Source organism: Calypte anna, chromosome 10 (genome assembly GCF_003957555.1).
Source record: "Calypte anna isolate BGI_N300 chromosome 10, bCalAnn1_v1.p, whole genome shotgun sequence".
Taxonomy (NCBI): Eukaryota; Metazoa; Chordata; class Aves; order Apodiformes; family Trochilidae; genus Calypte; species Calypte anna.
The window spans coordinates 5,293,496-5,313,067 of NC_044256.1; the positions used below are offsets into that span (position 1 = coordinate 5,293,496).

At 38.2% G+C, this 19,572-nt stretch overlaps 1 protein-coding gene across 2 annotated transcripts in view; it reads right to left on the reverse strand.

Moving 5' to 3' along the window:
* Nucleotides 1–19,572, reverse strand: part of THSD4 (thrombospondin type 1 domain containing 4) — a 244,548-nt gene that overhangs the window by 12,397 nt on the left and 212,579 nt on the right. For both annotated transcript variants that reach the window (XM_030456848.1, XM_030456849.1), the window contains 6 exons: nucleotides 15,540–15,715; nucleotides 12,471–12,567; nucleotides 11,314–11,556; nucleotides 8,944–9,073; nucleotides 7,155–7,359; nucleotides 5,494–5,667 (listed from right to left, as the gene is read on the reverse strand). In XM_030456848.1, the coding sequence (XP_030312708.1) occupies nucleotides 5,494–5,667; nucleotides 7,155–7,359; nucleotides 8,944–9,073; nucleotides 11,314–11,556; nucleotides 12,471–12,567; nucleotides 15,540–15,715 (1,025 nt within the window). The remainder of the gene's footprint in view (nucleotides 1–5,493; nucleotides 5,668–7,154; nucleotides 7,360–8,943; nucleotides 9,074–11,313; nucleotides 11,557–12,470; nucleotides 12,568–15,539; nucleotides 15,716–19,572) is intronic.

Sequence of the window (19,572 nt, forward strand, 5' to 3'; positions counted from 1 at the left end):
GTATCCCTTCAGGATAAAAGAAGTTCTGAAATATGGTCTTATAATTTTTAGACACTCAAGCTGGACTCAAGCTTCTACATCCACACTGTTACTTTCTTTGTATGCAGTTGGTAACACTGTTCATAATTACATATTACTGATGCTAATGCTCTCTGAAATAAGTAACACCAGGGATTAAACTTTTTCACCACTCTGGTCCATTCAATAAACATCATTTGCCTTGGAAGCTCTGAGGACTTCTCTGTGCCTGAGTGTGCCAGTATGCCTTACTGGTCCTGAGCAGCCTCCCCTGGGGACTCTACCTACCCATGGGCTCAGGGGCTCCATTTACCATCAGTCCTGGTCCATCAGTCCCTGCCTGATCTATACCAGAGCCTGAGCACAGGGCTCACTGATCCTGCACCCCTGATCTCACCTCCCAGCTCAACCTTGACTCCCCAGGATCACTGGGCTGTGTCTGACACTGGTCACTGTCACTGGACGTGAGATGTGGACTGATTTCCCAGCTTCACCTGGGACCTACCTCATCACCACCCCCTGCCTGATAATTTGGGTCCTTGTTTGCCCCTCCCTAACACCTATGTGCCTGCCCTGCTCATCTTAGTGGGGTACTGTGGGCTCAGCTGTCAAGGCTCCCCATTGCCACATGAACTTTCATATGCTGATTTTCATCTACAGCAGCTGAACTGTAGTAAAGAGAGATCACCTCTAGAGAAAAAACCAGAAATCTCTGTAGGTCTTGGCTACCCTTCTATCAATGTCTCCTTCAAATCCCTCCAGGCTTTATGTTTCATTGCAAATCATGAAGTGAGTTACATATTTATACATAAAAATGCAACACTACTAATTAGATATGATTCCTAAATGAAGTAAGTGGCAAAGGGTATTTCTTCTTGTTTTCATTTTATACTGAAAACAATAACAACAACAACAAAATGTCTATATAAGCTCCACGATGGTCTCTTTTCCTTTGTTTTTATCAGGATCCATGAGATTTTTCGGTGAGCCATCCAGGTGGAAATAAAAAACAGTGAAAGAAAAGCATGAGCTAAAATATTCATTGGTGGTTCCACATTTCACTGGTCAACAAACCCACTTGTATCTGTTAGGTAATGCTTTAGGACTGTGAGGAATAAAGCAGCAATTTTTACAAAGCATACTGCAGATCTCTGATGGAAGATATTACAGAAGCATTATTGTTACTCCTTTTAATACAGAGTGAAATCCAGAGCATGTGTTTGATCTGTTTTGATTTTGTTCCCTGATGTGCAGCATTTTTTCTTCCTTCCCAAGATTTTATTTTGGCCTCAGAATCTTATTAACATACCAGAACTGTTTTCGTGTTGGCTTCTTTTCTAAGTGTGCTCTAAACATAAAATGAGAAACAAATGAACACTGGAGATGACAATGAGAAATAAATAATAATGCAAGAGGGGAATGCTCCAGTTGGCTGGAAGGAAACACTGGGAAGTCTTCCATTGCTGTAAATCAGAAGAATGGAGTTTCCTACTTCTGACCTGTAGGAGAAGTAAACTTTCCAGCTAGTTGAGCTGTCAAATAATCAGTCTTTGAAAGGTCTGCAAGAATCTCATCTTATTCCATCAACCCAATTTTGTTGCTAAGTTCAGTGATTTTCACAGGCCTTACTCTACTGATTAATAGATGCAGTTTGGTGGAACTGTGCTGCTCTAATGCAATGTGACATTTTAAGAGAATTATGAGACAGGAAGGCATCTTCCAACATACCTGAGGAAAAATATCACAAAAGTTTGTCTAGATTCTCTAGTCAAAAGGGGTGGAAGGTCATGTAGAAGACAAAGCCATGAAACTGACGGAGCTAAAGGCAAAGGCAGGCACATACAAAGTACAATGAAGCTCACTTTGCTGCTGGAGACTTGTAACCTGTAATCTTTCCCATTGAAATGGGCAACAATTTCTGTTTCTCTCAAGATTGAGCCTAGGGGATATCAGAACATGGTATTTAGATGTCCTTCAAAGACAAATAACAAAGCATATACTTTTCAGAAAATAAGGGTTTAATTTTAAGAATAAATTGTTTCCCTTCTTTCCTTTCTTTACATGTTCCACCAGTGTGCACACAGTAACCACACACCTCAGGAGCTTTGCAGGTAAAAGCGTGTGCGTGTAACACGCACTCAATGGGCTCTAATATCTGTTTATCAAAATAACTCAGGAACTGTTTCGTTTTAGGAACATGAATGTTTTCTAACTACTTAGAAATAATTATATGTACAAAGAATTGGTCTGTGCAGAACCTCCAATGCCGTGGGGAGTGGGGGAAAACAGGTGGGCACTAAAATACACCAATACACGTTGTGGGAAAACAAGATGGGAGAACATGGTGAGAAGGTAGCCAAGGATTATTTATGGAGTAAAGCAAGATATAGCCCGTACTGGCAAGGAGACACAACCCATGCACATAGCTCTGTTCTCTGCAGGTTTTTAAGTGAATGTATGTTGTACTGCACAGGTTACATCTAGGAAAATGTAATGACATGATCTTCTGACTCAGAACTACAGGAACTACTAATGAAAATGAAGCTAATACCATGATTTTGCATAAATTAAACTTATTTTCATAAATTAAACTTCTCATTTTCAGTAAAACACGAAACCCCCAAATCTTTCCACCAATTCTAAATTAGATTCTGTGCTTTCCTAATAACTCTGATATGACTTTTCATCTCTTTCTCTCCCTGTGTTGAAGAATACCCTTGTCAAATTCTGCACTTATCACAGTTATCAAATCCAGAAATTTAACATCTGTAATTTTTATGTTACTGTGCTTTTCCTTGATGTTTTTGCTAATTAACCAAGGCTATATTGTAATGTCCCATGCATCACATAAATCTGGACATGGAAGTTTGATATATCCCTTGTTGAAAAAGAAAGCGTGTGCCTAACCAGTCTCTGACAGGCCTCTGGAAATCTCTCCTTGTTGCATGTGCAACAGTACCCTTCAGATGCTTGCAGAAGGGGTTCAGGAAAGTACAGGTCAGGCCTTCTCTTATGGCTGTAACAAAGTTTGAACTCAACCATTTCAAAGTTCCAAAGTTCTCAAAAGTTATGATAAGTTCTTTTACCTCTTATTTCTAGCCACGGCTGAAATGTCAAAATACAATGGGAAAGACTGTTCTGTGGTATTTCCAGCTGGGACTTGAAGTAGGCATGTAATAAATCTCACAAAGAAGGTCTGTTCTTGTGAGATTTCTACCACAGCTTTGTGGACTCAAGAGGTTTGAACAAGCTTTCTTTGAGCATTTGAACTTTTGGCTGCTTATCTGAACCATTTGTGGCTGCCCATCGCTGATCTATGCTTATTGTTGGAGTGTGGTTTGGCTTAAAATAGTTTTTAAAGAATTGTTTGGGGAATTACACTTGCAAAGTCCATACACCTGGGAGTGCCCATTTCCATTACATGGCAGACTTCTTCTGTCTTTCAACAGAAACACAGAGAGAGAGAAACTTCTCATCCTAAAAAACAGCCTTCCAAAGGCACAATAAGAAAGCTCATGGCCAAGGGCTTGACTTTGCAAAGCTACAGACTACTCCTATATTCCACCAACCTCTGGAAGCACAGCCACTAAATGTCTCTGAATGTCCAACTTAATAATGTACATGTGAACCTGAGATGATTCCACATATTCTAGGCCAAATCTACTTTTTTCCTGAAATAAGCTGTTCCTTCCATTCTCTTTGTGAACCAAACTCCAAACCCACTGCTGGCAGAAGTGATGGTGAATAATGCCAACTACAGTAGCAAGCATTTGGAAGAAATTAATATGTACACTTATATAAGCTGAGAAGGTAACAAAATCCATTCTTTACTTTCTGACCCTAAAATGTTTGTGGTGAAAAAAGCTCCAAGATTTTCCACATTACCTGCTTCACTTTTGTGTCTTATTTAATACATATAAATAAAAATAATAACATTCTACAGTCAAAACCTTCAGCTACAAAACTACTTCTAATTCTGCAGAGAACAAACTGCCAATGTAGAATAATGATGAAAACACTGATGCTGGAGTCTTTACTGGAATCTATGTGCTTTATGTGGTGGAGCTGTGCTAGGTGACAGTAGCTGGGCTAGCTTTTTCAAGAAAGATGTCTTTGAGGGTAGAATGCATTTTCTCTCTAACTTGTAAAATACCACTTCAACAGCACTGTAAAACAAACAACTCAAACAAACAACCCAAACAAGCTAAAAACCAAAAAATAAAACAAAACAAAATAAACCAAAAAATCCCAAACAAAAAGGAGACATTGTTATTTCCCCATATAGCAACAACTTTGCCATTTGCAATAATCCCTCCTTACTTTCTGTCCATGCTATGCAAGAATGCTCACTGAGTGAATACCAAGTAGGGAAAAAACAAAGTTCAAATGCTAACAGAGATTTATCAGTGTGGGTTGTTTTTTTGTTTCTTTTTAAAATAAAATCTATTTGAGTTGTCTGGAGGCTGAAAAATTTGTGGGCTTTTAACTGCAGGAAGAGTGTCATTGGACTTTTTAAAATCATGTGACATACTAGGGATCTGTCCTCCTTGTGAAGTTCTCCTCTGTAGCTATAACATTTAAAAGGTCTTCTGAGTGTCTATTGAGCCAGACATTCACAGCTTTCAGATACTACCAGAAAACAATTGACATGATGACTCCATGAAGTTATGAATGTAATCTTACAGCTTCAATGACAAATTTGATAGTTTGCTTGCAAAAGCAACCAGTCAAAGAAAAGGGAGGTACAATCAGGATTTTATAGAGTGAAGGCTCTACTTACTTACAGATGAAATTAATCTGCAAGCATTCACACTAAAATAGCAGGCTCCTCTTAGCTCATGTTTGTAAGCCTTTCCATGAAAGCACATAAATATGACCACTGAACAGTAAGTCTAAGCCCAGTAATGCTACAAGGTAAACCACTGTTTCCATGGCTTTCATGCAGAGAATCTGACTCACTGGGATATAAATACATGAATGTTCACTAAGTAAAAGGCCTGAATCAACCTTGCCTGAGTTTATGAAGTTGTTCCCCTCTTCTCATGCCTATAGGATCATTGTTTTATGGCTTGAACTTAAACCCAGACATCAGGCCTCAAACCTTCATCCCTTAGAAAAGCTGTAAGGAAACTTCTAGAGTCCGAATCTTGAGACTCAGAGCTAAGCAAGGCAAAATAATAAATCCCAGCACACTAATTGTTTTGGGAATTTCAGACACAGAGCCAATTCTAAATGCAGATGTTTGGCTATTTACCCACACACTTGCCCTTTCCATGCATTTTTGTATCTAACAAAAACTCAAGATGCCCTTGGGAATTTTATTTTTTTGTTTGCTCTCGCCTGTTTAACAAATCTAGGATAAACATGGAAAATAAGACCACTCCTTTTAAGGTTGCACAGATGTATATTTTTTATTCTGATGCCCCTGAGTTGTTCTAGAGTATTTGGCAGCATGAAAATAAGGAGAAGCCTTACCCTGTCACTCCACTCTGTAAGGAACCAGCTCTTAGCACAGGGACCCATGTCACAGTTCTCAATATCATTTGGCCGCAGCTTCATGTTACATTCCTCATCATCAACAATGTCTCCAAGGTTGCTGACACATTTCACATCTCGGGTCCTCTGCCCCACTCCACAAGGCACTGAACACTGAAACAAAACGGAGGTTGCATCAGGACACTAAGCATGAACTGGAGTGGTTTATCAGGGAGTTTGGAACATACAGCTCATTCCTTTCTGCTAAGACATCCACAGAAGCTATAGAACTATCCTAGATCGCTAGGAACAGGGAATAAAAATGCATAAGCAGCTTTCAATAATATTCAATATTCTCAGTCTGTAGTATTGTACAGTATACTGTGTAGACACATTTGGAAAACACAAAATTAAGCCCTATTTCCAACAGGCCATGCTGCACCCTACCAAAATGAACTGCTGGTATTTGAATATTCTGCATAATTTTAATCTTGACCTATAAGCAGATAAAAAACAAGAGAAATGCAAAGATTCACAGCTTCTGAATCCCTCTTCATGTAAAGGCCGCCTCCTCCTGCTTCCTCTCTTCAGCCTCAGAGAACATGGACAGCTATTTACTGGTGTCTCCCTAGCACAGCTTAAGGCAGTCTCAGTGGTTTTTCCTTGCTTTCAAATGCTTAATCATGTCTACTATATTTCCATGTCAAAGTTATTCACCATGTAAAATATATTCCCTACAGCAAGATAACTCACAGCCTTAATCTTCAGATTGCAGCTATTTATTCAACTGCTCACTCAGAACACTGGCCAAAATGCAGACTAGATGTGTTAAGACACTAAATAGCAACTAAAATAGCTCCTTTCTTTATGACAGATCTTCCTCATGCCAAGAACTTGAATTTTACTTCCAAGAGGAAATTAATCACAGAATTTTATTGGAATTACACTTGTATTCAACCAGTTACAATTTTTAAGCATTTGTTTAGCTTCATTCACCATATGCAGTAAACCTCTAAAGGCTCTGTACACAGAAATATTTCTCAAAATGCAACTACATACAAAACCAGCTCTCCTTTCTCATCAACAAACTTTACCTATACTACCAATTTTACTGTCCTTTAAGTCCAGACTGACATTATTTCAACATGGAAAATGAATGAAACAACCAACATATCTTTACATTTGTCTACATTTTCTATTTTTTTTATTCACAAAAGTACCAACTTATCACAGATACTTCACGACTAGAAAGTTCAAAAATGCCGCAGCTGATGGAGATAATGCACAGAGGCTTTACCATGGGGGAAGACCCACAAAGCCAGACAAAGCCTGCTGCCTGACCCTGTGCCTGTGGGGATGGCCTGTGCACAGCACCCTGTGGGCTGTGATTTGCATTCCGGCGCAGGCTGGGCAAATCAGGATCAAGAAAACACTTCAGCAGAGAGGAAAAAGAAGGTGTAGGCTCCTCTCTGAAGGAGTTTAGAAAGCAAGGGGGTCCAGTCTGAATCTCCCTGGGTTGATCCCCACTCTGAGGAACCCTACCCATGCCCACTCTGTGGGACGTGACGTGTTTGGCCCCCACACGTGAGGAGCTGTGCTCACTTTGTGAGATGTGACAGGGTCACACCCACCTTGAGGGTGTGACAATCAGTCATACTTACAGAAGTCCATTCTGTCCTAATCTGCCACTCACTGCAGATCTTCAGCTGGCAGGTGCTGGTGGTCTCTGGTTTCTCCAGGTGCTGGCAGCGGTACTGCTGCACTGTCAAGGTGCGGTTGGCGTACATTTGCCGGCACAAGATCTGTCGATGCTGCATACCAAGGCCACATGTCTTGCTGCACTCAGACCACTCCCCTATGTCCCAGCTAGAGAAAAAAAAAAACAAATAACAGGACACATTTTTTCAGTAAATATTTCTCTACTAATAATCTAAACTCAAATGGCATGATTCTGATGCCGGTACAGAAGAGCACTGAAGCCTCTGCATGTGTAATTTGATCCTTTATGAAGACAATTTTGTATACTTGTAATCAATGTAACCACAGTGGTTAACAGCAATTAGCATGTGTTCTGTGTGCAGACTGAACAATTTGTGATTTCAAAACATATTACAAACATTAATTTAGCCACTAATAGCTGTTTGGGTTGTTTTGTTTTTGTATTTTTAAGAATCTATGTATAATATATATTTTTCCTCTGTAAAACTTCCCAATAAATTTAAGATGTGTCCCATAATTTCCTAGATGAATTCTTTGCATTCCAAGACATCACTGTAGTTATTTAATCACTTTTGTATAAACACATCATTTTCCCCTTTCAGTTTTAATTTCAAACATGAAGACATACAAATAAAGGAAGTATCTAAACTGTTCACACATTTTAATTTGAAGTCCTGTGGAGAGCAAGAGAAATCTCTGTTCTTTTAAATAAATATTTACACATCTTTGTTTATATTTTGATAATGTTTGTGTAAACAAATAAAGCTGAATTAGGATGAGATGATAGAAAGAAAAACATGAAAAAAATGCTTGGTGAGGAGGTAAACAGCTCCAAGTAAACAGCTTCAGAAGGCCCCTAGTGTCTAATTTGCACAGAAATTGCTTGTCAGGCTTCTCTCACACTGTAACAGCACTTAGACCAATACAAACCATCATGGAATAAGGAGTGGCCACTTGCTGCTCTGAAGAATGCAAGCACAAGAGAGTTGGAAAATACAGCTGCTGACCTGACTCTGAAATAAAGCTGCTAGAATGGCAATTGGGTTTAACCCTTTTCTCTCCCTGGTATACACCCTGCATATGTTTGGGGCTTTTTGTATTTTGGGTTTTTTTTTCCCCCCACTATTTCAAAGAAGTTTTTTAGCCAGTTGTAAGTCAAGGTCTCCCAATTGCACGTCTTTTCAGATGAAAATCTGTATTAGTGTGCTGGAGACAAGGACTACCACTTCAGAATCCAGTCCTCAAGCTGAAATACTACTGCATTCTAGGAGAGAGAGGTGACATTTATGAGGGGGCTGTTGGGAGCACCAGCAGCCTGTTCTCATCTGTAAATGTGACACCATAGAATGAACAGGTACAGGGAGTACAGCACACTGTGTGTGTGTGCAGTGACACAACCTACAGAGCCTCTCCTTGAGCCAGAAATATGCAGAAGCCTATCACTTGAAAAAAAACCATACCCATAGAGACAGCAAGCATGCCTGAACTATCTCACACATGTTGAGAAATTACAACACTCACTTGTTGCCAACTTCCCTTTTGTCTTTTCTGAATGTTATTGCTCCCTATGAAGGAGAAGAAGGACAATAACAAGTACTGAAAAAATATCCACTGCACTTTATGACACAAGTGCATAGTACAAAATAATTTTCTACTTAATATGGCCCCTTTCATATGCAAAACCTCAATGACATCAGATTATTTCACTAGATTTAAATTGTAATGTCTTACAAAGCTGGACAGGGGAAGAGGTTGCAGGCCTCCTCTTCTGGAATGGGTTTGGTGCTGCTGTCACAGTAACCCTCAGGTACTTCCTCATGAGTGATTCTGTTGACACAGTGGAAAACTGGGTACTGTGAACCTGAAATGAAGAAGAAAATTAATTAGATGATGTATTAAAAAATACATTGCAGTATAAGCCAGTGTCATAAGACAGTATCATCCAGTACTGATGCAGAAAGAAAAAGCATACCTTAGTAACAGGAAGTACAGATCAATTCTTATGCAAAATTTCCAAATGTGAGAGCTGGATAATACACTGTTTACAGTACAGTATTAAGAGAAGTCTTTAGTATATAGAAAGTACAACATGGCCTTGTAGGAAAGGCTGAGAAAATATGCTCTTTGGCCTGCTTGGCTCTTTATAGTGCAAAGAGCACAAAACATTAAGCATTCAGGCAACTTTAAAAAATGCAGCATTGTTCATTTACCCTTGGTTTTTTTTTAGGTAAAAAATTAAAATTAAAGACCTTGTATCATCTACATTTCTGCATGAAGAAATAAAGTAGCAGAAAAAATGAAAACATGGAAAAAGAAAAAAGTGTCCTATATTGAATCATAGAAAATGAAAATAAAGCCTTGAATAGTACAAGATTTATTTTTGGTTTTTTCCCCTCCATTTTTTATCAGCCTGTATGACCTAGTTAGATTTGAACTACCTTCAAGGAATCAAAGATTCCCACGGGCTTCTCACACCAAGATACCTAGGTATGTTGATACAGTCTCAACAGTGTCAGGATTCTGATCTCAAGACCCAGTTTCTTTTGAATTTAACTTGATCAGAACACACACACACATGTTCTACAAGTAACACAGATTTTTGACAGTTCTCTTGATAAATTTCATGGAGTATATATAAGATATATGGGAGGCTTAAAGTTATCCTTTGGATTCTGTTCTGCCTACAATTTTGCAATCATCATTTAGACTCAGATTTCACTAATATCACTGCCAATAGTTAGCAGATCTCTGAAGAAACAGGAAGTATGATTAAGTGTCCAGAAGAAATACAACCAAAACTTCCATGATGTAAAAGAAGAATATATGTATCTTGACGTGTTCCTGCAACTGCATCATAAATTAACTGATTTGGATACTAAAGTTCACCACATACATGATAACAGACACTCAGCAGGTGATACTCACTGACTGCTGTAAACAATTATGAGGTGCAATTAAGGATTTTGCTTGTCTGACTTCATTAAAAGACATTCTTTAAATACAGTGTATTTAAATGCCAGCTAAAATAATTCTGGTTTACATCCCCTCCTTTTCTCCACAAAAGCCTGACTTCAAAAAGTCTCCTGACTTTTAAAGGCTGCTTTCTAGCTCTTAACACTTTTGCAGTAATTCCTCCATGGGAAAAAGTCTTCTCAATATACTGGGAAGCAGTTTTGGCCAGTATCAATATTGCTGCATATTTTTATCTCTATCTGTAGCTCTAAAATGGATACAAATTCAAAGTGTCACCTCAAACTAATTAGAAAGCAAAAGTTGTGTGTGTACACAAACTTGTGACAGTCAAGTTCCCTCACCAGTAATCTTTACGTCAAAGCTCTGTGACTTTTTAGGTACGTTGATGGGTGGCTATGAATAGTACAAAATATTTCTTTATAATGAAAACTTATTGTTCCAAATAATTGCTTGTGTTATGCATCACTGAATCTGTGGTCACTGTGAATGTCTTCTGGCAACAATTAATCTGGCAAGCTAATAGTGTATCCATCACATCCCAAAAGCTGACTCATCACCCGTCCCTTCCCGTACCTCTTCCTTTCCACTTCTCCCTTATGAAAACTTCAGTATTCTGAAGTCACATTATTGCTGTTACAGCAATATCCAACAAGGTAAAGATATGGCTAATGGAATCCCTGTGAAAACTTCCTGTAAATATCAGAAAACTGTTGACAAATACAAAAAGCACTGAGGGTGCATCAGACAAAGCTGGAGAGGCCAAATGGAAGGACAAAGAATGCCAAAGAATGTTGAGGGAAACAGCTGTGTGAGAGAGAGCAACTTGCCGTAAAATCCTAAAACAATTCTTTTCAGAGACGAATGCCATGTATTGTCTTTTAATTTACATAATATTTATTTAATATTTTTAATTTTGTTGTTACTACTGATTTAAATATAGGTACACATAATAGCTTCTTTTGCTTGAAAGATACAGAAGATGCTGGGTCCAGCAATGCCTTATGCAGACAATGCCTTATGCATAGCAGAGCTGCTGAACAGTCACACTGCTTCTTCCCTCTCCTCTCCCACACTGGAATTCTCCTGATGTGTCATCTATTTTCTGTGTGTGGTGTATGAAGCACCTACCTTTTCCACATGTAGTAGTGCACTCAGTTTTTCCAATCTGTTTCCAGTTGTATTCTCTGTTTTGTCTTGGTGGTTGCACAGCAGGTACCTGGTTTTCTGGCTGATGAGAAGGGAATCTTCCTGGCTGAATTACTGGAAATGTTCCAACTGACTGTCCAGTGAGAGTATCTGTCTCCATATGCAGATCCTCATCCTCATGATTTGTACCTTCTGGCATTCCTAGCTGACCATTCAAGGGCTCACCTGATGATGTACATAACAAAAAAGTAAAATAATAAATCTCATTTGCAAATATCAGTCTGTGTTTTCATCTACTAGTAATCACAAATGGAGCATTATGAAACTTGAAAGCAGCTTTAATTTGTTATGCAGAGACCTCCTAATAGGGTTGTGCAGACTGTGTTGTTTTAAACTAAGATAACCAAGTCTTGGCCAGCAAATACATTAAGAACTGAAGAACCTTAAAACAGACCACAGAGTTAATGCACCCAGTGTCAAAATTTCCCAAAGCCTTGGTTTTTTTGTACCATGCTCTGTATTCTGTGCCTCCTCATATCCCAGCACAGCTGCTCCTCATTACAAACAGACTGCAAACACACTTAGAAATTTGTCAAAGGAAGTCAAGAACATTAACAGTAGGACCAAACTGGCCTGCAAATTTTCTGCTGTCCTTCAGAACTTCATACCAGTGCACACAACACATATGCACAGCAGTCAGGAGCACGATTCTAGCTTGGGAAGGTAACTGCTTTGTGTCTGATCCTCTCCAGTTGGGAGAGGAAAGAGAAAATGTGAAGGGTTGTTTTCAGTTGTCTCAGACTCGGAAGGGAAAAATCATTTTCTACCTGATTTCTAAGTCACGGTTACAACACTCAGGTCATGCACAGCCATGGGTAACATTTTAAGAACAAAACTGTTACTGAAAGTAGAAATATGTGACCATATTACCTGTTACATAATAAAAAAAAAATCCCTGCCAATATTAATTCACTGAAGTTACCAAATATATGCAGTATTCCATTTCAATACCTAGGGGGAAGTTCTGGGCCTCTCCCTTATCAATGGCAGCATTTATACTGAATTTAATGTTACAAATTTCTTCATTAGTTTATTGGGTAACAAGATGTGGTTAATAATAGAAAACAGAAGCAGTTTACCTGGCCTCCTCTGAGCAAGCAACTGAGGACTAATGACATTGTCTCCTGGAATTATGTATTCATAATGTATACCTGGGTTAGGCTGCTGATGTATCATCTAAAAAGAGAAACAGCCATACATTCAGTACTTTCATTTGTTGCATTATTAAAATTTAAATATGTTCTTCAGCCCATTAACCACCTAACAGTATTTAGCATTGGTCAGAATAGAAACAATGGTTAATGACAGAATCAAAGAATTGTCACTGTTGGAAAACCCCCCCTAAGCCCATTGCATTCAACTGTGCAGCTCTATAAAAACTGTGGAAAATGTATTTGTTTCTGGAAAAAAACCCCAAAATACAGGCTACTATGTTTGCAAATTGAGCTAGCTTGCGATGGTAGAGAAACTGTTTCTCAAAATCTCTGAAAAATGTAAAACTGACAAGGTGTGGCTGTGGCAGCCTGGCCTCTGGGTGCGGGGGGCAGCAGAGGCCCATACCAGGCCTCAGCAGCTGCAGAAGAGATGGTCCTAAGGTCACCAAAACATGCTCAGATAAAAGGAGCTTGACAGATGCCTAAAGAAACATAAGCAAGGAAGAAGCAAAGCAGAGAAGAATAAATACCACAGAACCTGAACTACACATCTAGCCAGCTGCTGTTGTGCAGGTTTATGGGTTGCACCTGGAGGGAGCACGTGGAGACAGCACATCCGTGTTATTTCTCATGTACTGTGCCACAGATCCAACCGCTCATTTCCTCACCTCTGCACCACTCAGAGGAGACTCAGCATGTACTAACATTGCACCACTCTGACCATAAGCATTGCTCAATGAAGATCATGTGAAGAGATTACAAAGGCCCACATACTTGTACAGCAAAAGAAGAGCCAACGTGCAACCCTCCTGCATCCTTCCACATTAATTTTCAACTGAATGAAGATGTAATGTAAGTGCAGAGAGACTCCCACTGCTCTTTATGAAACACAGGAGGGAACCATAGGGTTTTCTCCTTGAAACGTGAAAATGAATTGTGAAAAAACAAAGCCAAGAGGTTTCAGAACACTTCTGCACAAGCCCACGTGAGTTGACATCAGCATGCTGCTGAAAGTCAGTGTCACTTCTTGTGTGCTCATTTGAGCTGTAAGGCACATAATAAGACCTCAGCAAGATGTGAATTTTTAAAGCTCTTAGCAGCACATGCCATAACCAACTGGTTTGTATTACATTGCCACTGCTGAGAGCCTGAGCATGGTCACACCAGGAATGTCATCAGCTGCTCATTGCACTAGTTTAGCTTTGACTGCTTCAGTACTGCTTCTACAGACACTGCTGCTTTAGAAGTTCTGAACTCTTTGTGGAGATTAGTCTATCAAAAACTTTAACTATCTTTTTCAAAAAACCAAACAAACCAAAACCAAAGAAACATCAGAGCTTGCTCTAGCCCTTGGGTTCTAACAAACCATGGGCCAAAAAGAAAGAAGTCATGCCATGCCAGTGGCTTTATGACCCAGCAGAGCACACTTGTGCTTCCAGTGCTTTGCTACCTTCATCACACCAATTAACACCAAGTAGGGATTCAGATCTTTGTTTTTCATTGTGCCAAAACCACTTTTCTGTTGCCAAATAACTTTGCTAAACTTTATCCCTCAGAGATCATTCACTTTTCTGAACCATCACATAATGCATTGCCTGAAATATTTTTTTAAGAATTGGTCCTTCCCATGTCACTTTGTTATCTAGAAAATACACCCTCTTTGTGTCCTGAGAGAACTGAGCACTGTGAAGCTGACTTCAGCAGAACTGTATTTCCCACCTTCCTGAACAGGGTTCTAGAAGCAGTTTTCTAATGGATCCCAAGGTTTTTCCATCACATTTCTCAAAACAACTGACAGACCCTAATACATATATTGTATTAAACCTTGCATCTACAGGAAACACCTCAGCTAAAAGTCTAGCCAAATCAGATGTGGTAATCCACAGTAGCAGCAAGAGTACAAGACTGAAAAAGTTATGCCCATTGTGCCAGCTTGCTTGAATTTATTGCAAAAGCAAAGGAAAAGAAACCACAAAAAACCAAAAAACCATTAAAATATGATAAATTTATCACACAAGGACATGAATATTTAAAAACATGGAGTCTACATTACAGAATCTGTGAAAGCAACTATTTAACCTTCCAGGATTTTGCCAGTCTGACATTCTAGTCAATCAGAAATATCAAAAAAGGAAGTAATGTTTGCATAATTGTATCATTGCTTTATTAAGACACCATATAGCAGATAGGGAACAACCTTGCTAACATCTAACTTCTCCCAGTCTAGTCATCAGAGCAGCTACTCTGTGTTTTACAGTGAAATAACGCAGCACACTCACTTTTCCACCCCACATTGCACTAAGGGCAAAATCTAAATAAAATAGATGGATTCTATCATGTGAAAGTATATAATCACAGAACACACCATTTATCTTCAAATAGCTTTTAAGCAATTCCATTTATAGATTTATTTCAGCTGGGTGTAGTAAAATCTGTCCCATCTGAAGTAAGGAGCTTTTCTCCTCTCTCCCCTTCCCAAATGACTACTATTATCTACTGACTCCTAGCACAGCATCAGAATAAAACTGCCATACTACTAATTTTGGGACTTAAGCTTCACTTAAAGCAAACTGAGATGGTATCACTCTGTGAAATGTCTGCTCTGATTTAGGTATGTGCTCCAATTCACTGTACAATTCAACTATGTCCGATTTGCTTGAGTAGGAAAGTATCTAGAGAAAATCCAGTTAAAAAAAAAAATTCCAACAAACACCAAAACCAACCAAACAAAAAAAAAACCCTTGACATTCGTAAGCTTTATCTTGGTTTTCCTGTCAGAAAAGTCTCAGAGAAAAAGGCTTCATCATCATTTAGATTTCCTCTGATGGAAGGAACAGCAAGCAAGCTTAAAATATCAAAAATAATGTTTCAAAATTAAAGGAACAAACCAGTAACAACGTATTGCTACTGAAGGCAATTTTAATGTTGCATGTTACCAATGCAATGAAACATTTTTTCCATGAGACTACAATAAATCAGATCTAAGAAACTTACATAGACATCAAGGACTTCATTTGTTGGGCCATCAGCTAAAAACGACTCTCCTGCAGTGCTGGAGATCTCATTTGGGCGTTTATAAGTGAACATTGTCCCACCACCTTCGTATCTGCCAGGTCGATCAATTGCCCAGTTGCCATTGATGATGGATCGGCCCGACCGGCTCCGCAAGGCTGTGGGGGATGAGGACAGAAACAGAAAGGACTTGGATCAGATAAAGTCACTTTCATATTCTGGTGCCAAATCAAATCCCCCAAAGGTGCATTACACTGTTAGGAGTTCTCTGATTCCAGGGGGTGAATCTGTGTGGGTACTTAAGAGAGCAGTCATATTAGTAGTTGTGGAAAAACCAAACAAAACACCTGGGAAAAAACCAAACCAAACCAAAACCAAACAAATAAACCAAACCTAAATAAAACAAAACAAGACCAAAACACAACTTAGAAAACTTTGTCCAAACACTTGATATGCTTATGCTGCAAGAAAAGAAATAAAAATCAAAGATGGCTTGGACATCTTTTTTCAGCAGTTTAGGGCGGGTTGTCCAGTGACTCTCAGCCAGCCAGCAGCAGACACTGAATACACATGGATGGATGCTGAAGAACTGGTTTTCCTCCACTTCTTCTCAATGAATTGGCTATTTTGTTATATAGAGAGAACAACACACAGAGGCAGATACAGAAAAACAGTACATTATACAACGTAGAAGCACCAAACAATTTAGGGATGCCTGAGTATCCCGGGTTGCCAAATATTCCAGCTATTCTCCATGGAGCCATTTGGCTACTCTCTCCATTTCCTTTTCAGAACACAATTTTATTTATTTTTTTTTTTTTTGCCAGAACATCTGCAGAGCCTTGATCTGCAGCACTGTTCATAATGAGCTCTCTCGAAGTGCCTTCCTCTTCTGTAAGGAAAAGTGACTTTGCAAATCAGATACCAGCCAGGGAAGGATAAAGTATGGATCCAGTGTGCAGATCATTGCTTCAGGGACAAGTCACTGGTTTCTACATGTTCTTTCTTGTTTCTACTTTATCTACGTGACTGCATTTTTAAGTCCTTAAGGTCAGAAACTCCTGCCACATCCACATCCATAATTTTATGCACTACTGCAATTATATATTTGAAAATGTAGTAATATCTTCACACTGAAACTACATCAGACATTATTTAAATTCACAGGAAAAACATTACTCTAAACACTCTACAAAAATATTTTCAATTTTATTACCAAAGAATTTGCTTTTAAATATAAACTTTGAAGCAGACAACAACAACTACTAATATTCTTGGCAATGTATTGCTTGGCAATGTGATTTTTAATTCAAAGTCAAGATAGGAGCTTTGAAAGTATAAATTAGGGTTAAGGAGCTATTTATTTCAGATTTTGTTTCTTCTTTGTGCTGTCACAGCTACCATACTCAGTCCAAATGTTCTCAGCATCATGCACAACTAGCTATGCTTCTGGGAAAAAAACCTAAAAAGCCAACATACATGGCCTTAACAATGGGAAAATAATTTTATGCTGTTAATTCCAAAGCAATAGATAGTAAAGAAGAAACTTAATTTTTTCTTACTTATTCCAGACATTTGAAATAACTGCAATAATCAATAGCAACAGTCTTTCTGCTTTTGCTGCAGGCTTCTCAGTAAGGAAATCAGTGTGACTGTGTGATAACAAACAGTCACAAAACATCAATCTGAAGGAGCATCATGTAAAGATTAAAAAAAATAACAGTAGTAGGGAACCACACTGCAAACATTAGTGTTCTTCTATATAAATTAGTGATTTTAAGTGCAATATCATTGCCATATTCAGAAATGATGTCAAAATTCATTACTCTTTGAGTAACCTATTGCTGTAAGAAAACCTTTTGTGCTGACAAAATTGAAAAACTCTCAGTGGATTGAATGGCTTGACAGAGCTGCACCCACAGGAACTCAGAGGCATGACTCACAGTGGAGAAATTCCCACCTCTTTGGAATTTGGTAGGAGAGCAAAGTCAGTCTGTATCATTCCCAAAAGAGCACTAAAATAGCTGGCCCAATCCAAGAATCTGGTATATTTGGCTTGCAACTGAACCAAAAAATTTATGATGCTAAATTGATCAGACCCTGTAAAAATGTAGCCACATGTTCTGAATCCTATTTGTCTTAATGCTACATGTTTATTTTCCCAAGACTGACTATACATCCACCTGCTCTCCAGCTCTTATTTTCCAGCACATTATCAAAACAGCCCCTATACCATGAACATTAATTGAAAAGTATTCTATACATCATCAGACATGAAAATGGCATCATCATTACTCATCTATTGCTGAAAGGAAAAATCACCACTCGCAAACTATTCCACATAGATTAAATATGAAATGTATCCACACTAGTTACATGATTTTTTACACTTGTTACTTTTAAGGTCAAACTACTGCAAAACTTACCAGTGACTAGTGTTACACTGGTTTTGAAATACAGAACACTTCCTTAACTTTATGATCTGAGTATTTTTCTTATATTGCTACTAAACCTATATAATAAATGAATTATCAAGAGCTCAGAAAAAAAGCTAAGATCAAATTGTTTTTAATAATGAAGCTGTAGAAATATGGCTGGAAAGAAACTGAGAGTCCATAAAACTTTCATTTCAAAGACATCACATGACGGGGCTGAAAGAGGCCTCCCCATAAAAAGGGAAAATGTGACTCTTAAGTTTTGATCACTCTGCAGCTACCACCTCAACTCTGGCCCCTGAAAAATTTTTATGGTGCTAAATACATTTAGCCAAATCATGAAAGATTATGAAAAGCTTTACAGTTAACTCCTCACAAGGAATTCCTCACACACTCTATAGCTGATATCATCTCTTTCATCCTGGGATCAGCTTCTTAGCTGAAACTATGTTGTTTACAGTGGCCTTCAGGAATGTTTTCCTCAAGAGATACTGAATGTTTCAGGATATAAATTCTGATCAAAATTTCTGCTTGTGCTACAATTCCATGGCAAAATCTCAAAAGGCCATATATTAAGACTTTTCAAATAACTAAAGAGTATAAATTTACTTTATACAGTTCAGCTTACAGCTTACTGTAATTTCAAAGATGCTTTGCAGCTCCTGTCTTCCTGTTTAATTCTGTACAGCCTCCCTTACAAATCAGGAAAAAATAGTGAAAGGTAACTGAAGTCACAGATAGTTGATGCAGTGGTGAAACAGAGCAAAGTTCTGTAAACACTGAACTTGCATCCACTTTCAGGGTCAGTATTTCAAGACAGAAGTTATCTTTGATGGTTTATAAGAGTATCTTTTGTAACCCTAAGTTAAACTGCACCACTGCAACCAGAAAATTAAAAGCTCTATTCCTCCACTATTTCAAAGATAATTCCATTGCTATAGTTCCCTTTTACTTGTTTTTTCAAACATGCCAAATTTTTTCATTCTAGCCTACAGCATTCTCCAGCTCTGGAATGTTTCCGAGTACTTCATGCTAAGGTGAATTTAAACAAAGAAACAAACAAACAAGCCACAAAACCTACAAAAGAGTTTGTAACACTCAGAATTAGAAAAATACATGAAGATATGAAGTTATTGTATGTCAAAAGTAGGCTGTCAGTAAAAAGACATTATTATTATTATTATTATTATTATTATTATTATTATTTTATAATAATACTCAATATTATTATTATACTCTTCTGGGCAGCAGAGTATTGACAATGAAAACATACGGTGATTTTCTGGAACAAACCATTAGCTTGGATTTGATTTTGGTGGATGGGTAAGGAAAGCAACAATTTCATAGAACCAAGCAACTTCTACAACAATTAGAAACACTGAGCACGGTAAAGTAAGTTTGCAACTTATTTACCCTCATGTTCCTCAAATGCAGATTTTGATAGGCCATTTATGTACATGTTCCAGTTTAGTCTACCCAATATTTAACAAGAATTGTATTATATATGTCCAGTCTGGCATTGCAAATTTATAAAATAGATGCTAAAAGCTTTGTATGACCCAGGAAGAATACACATGCAC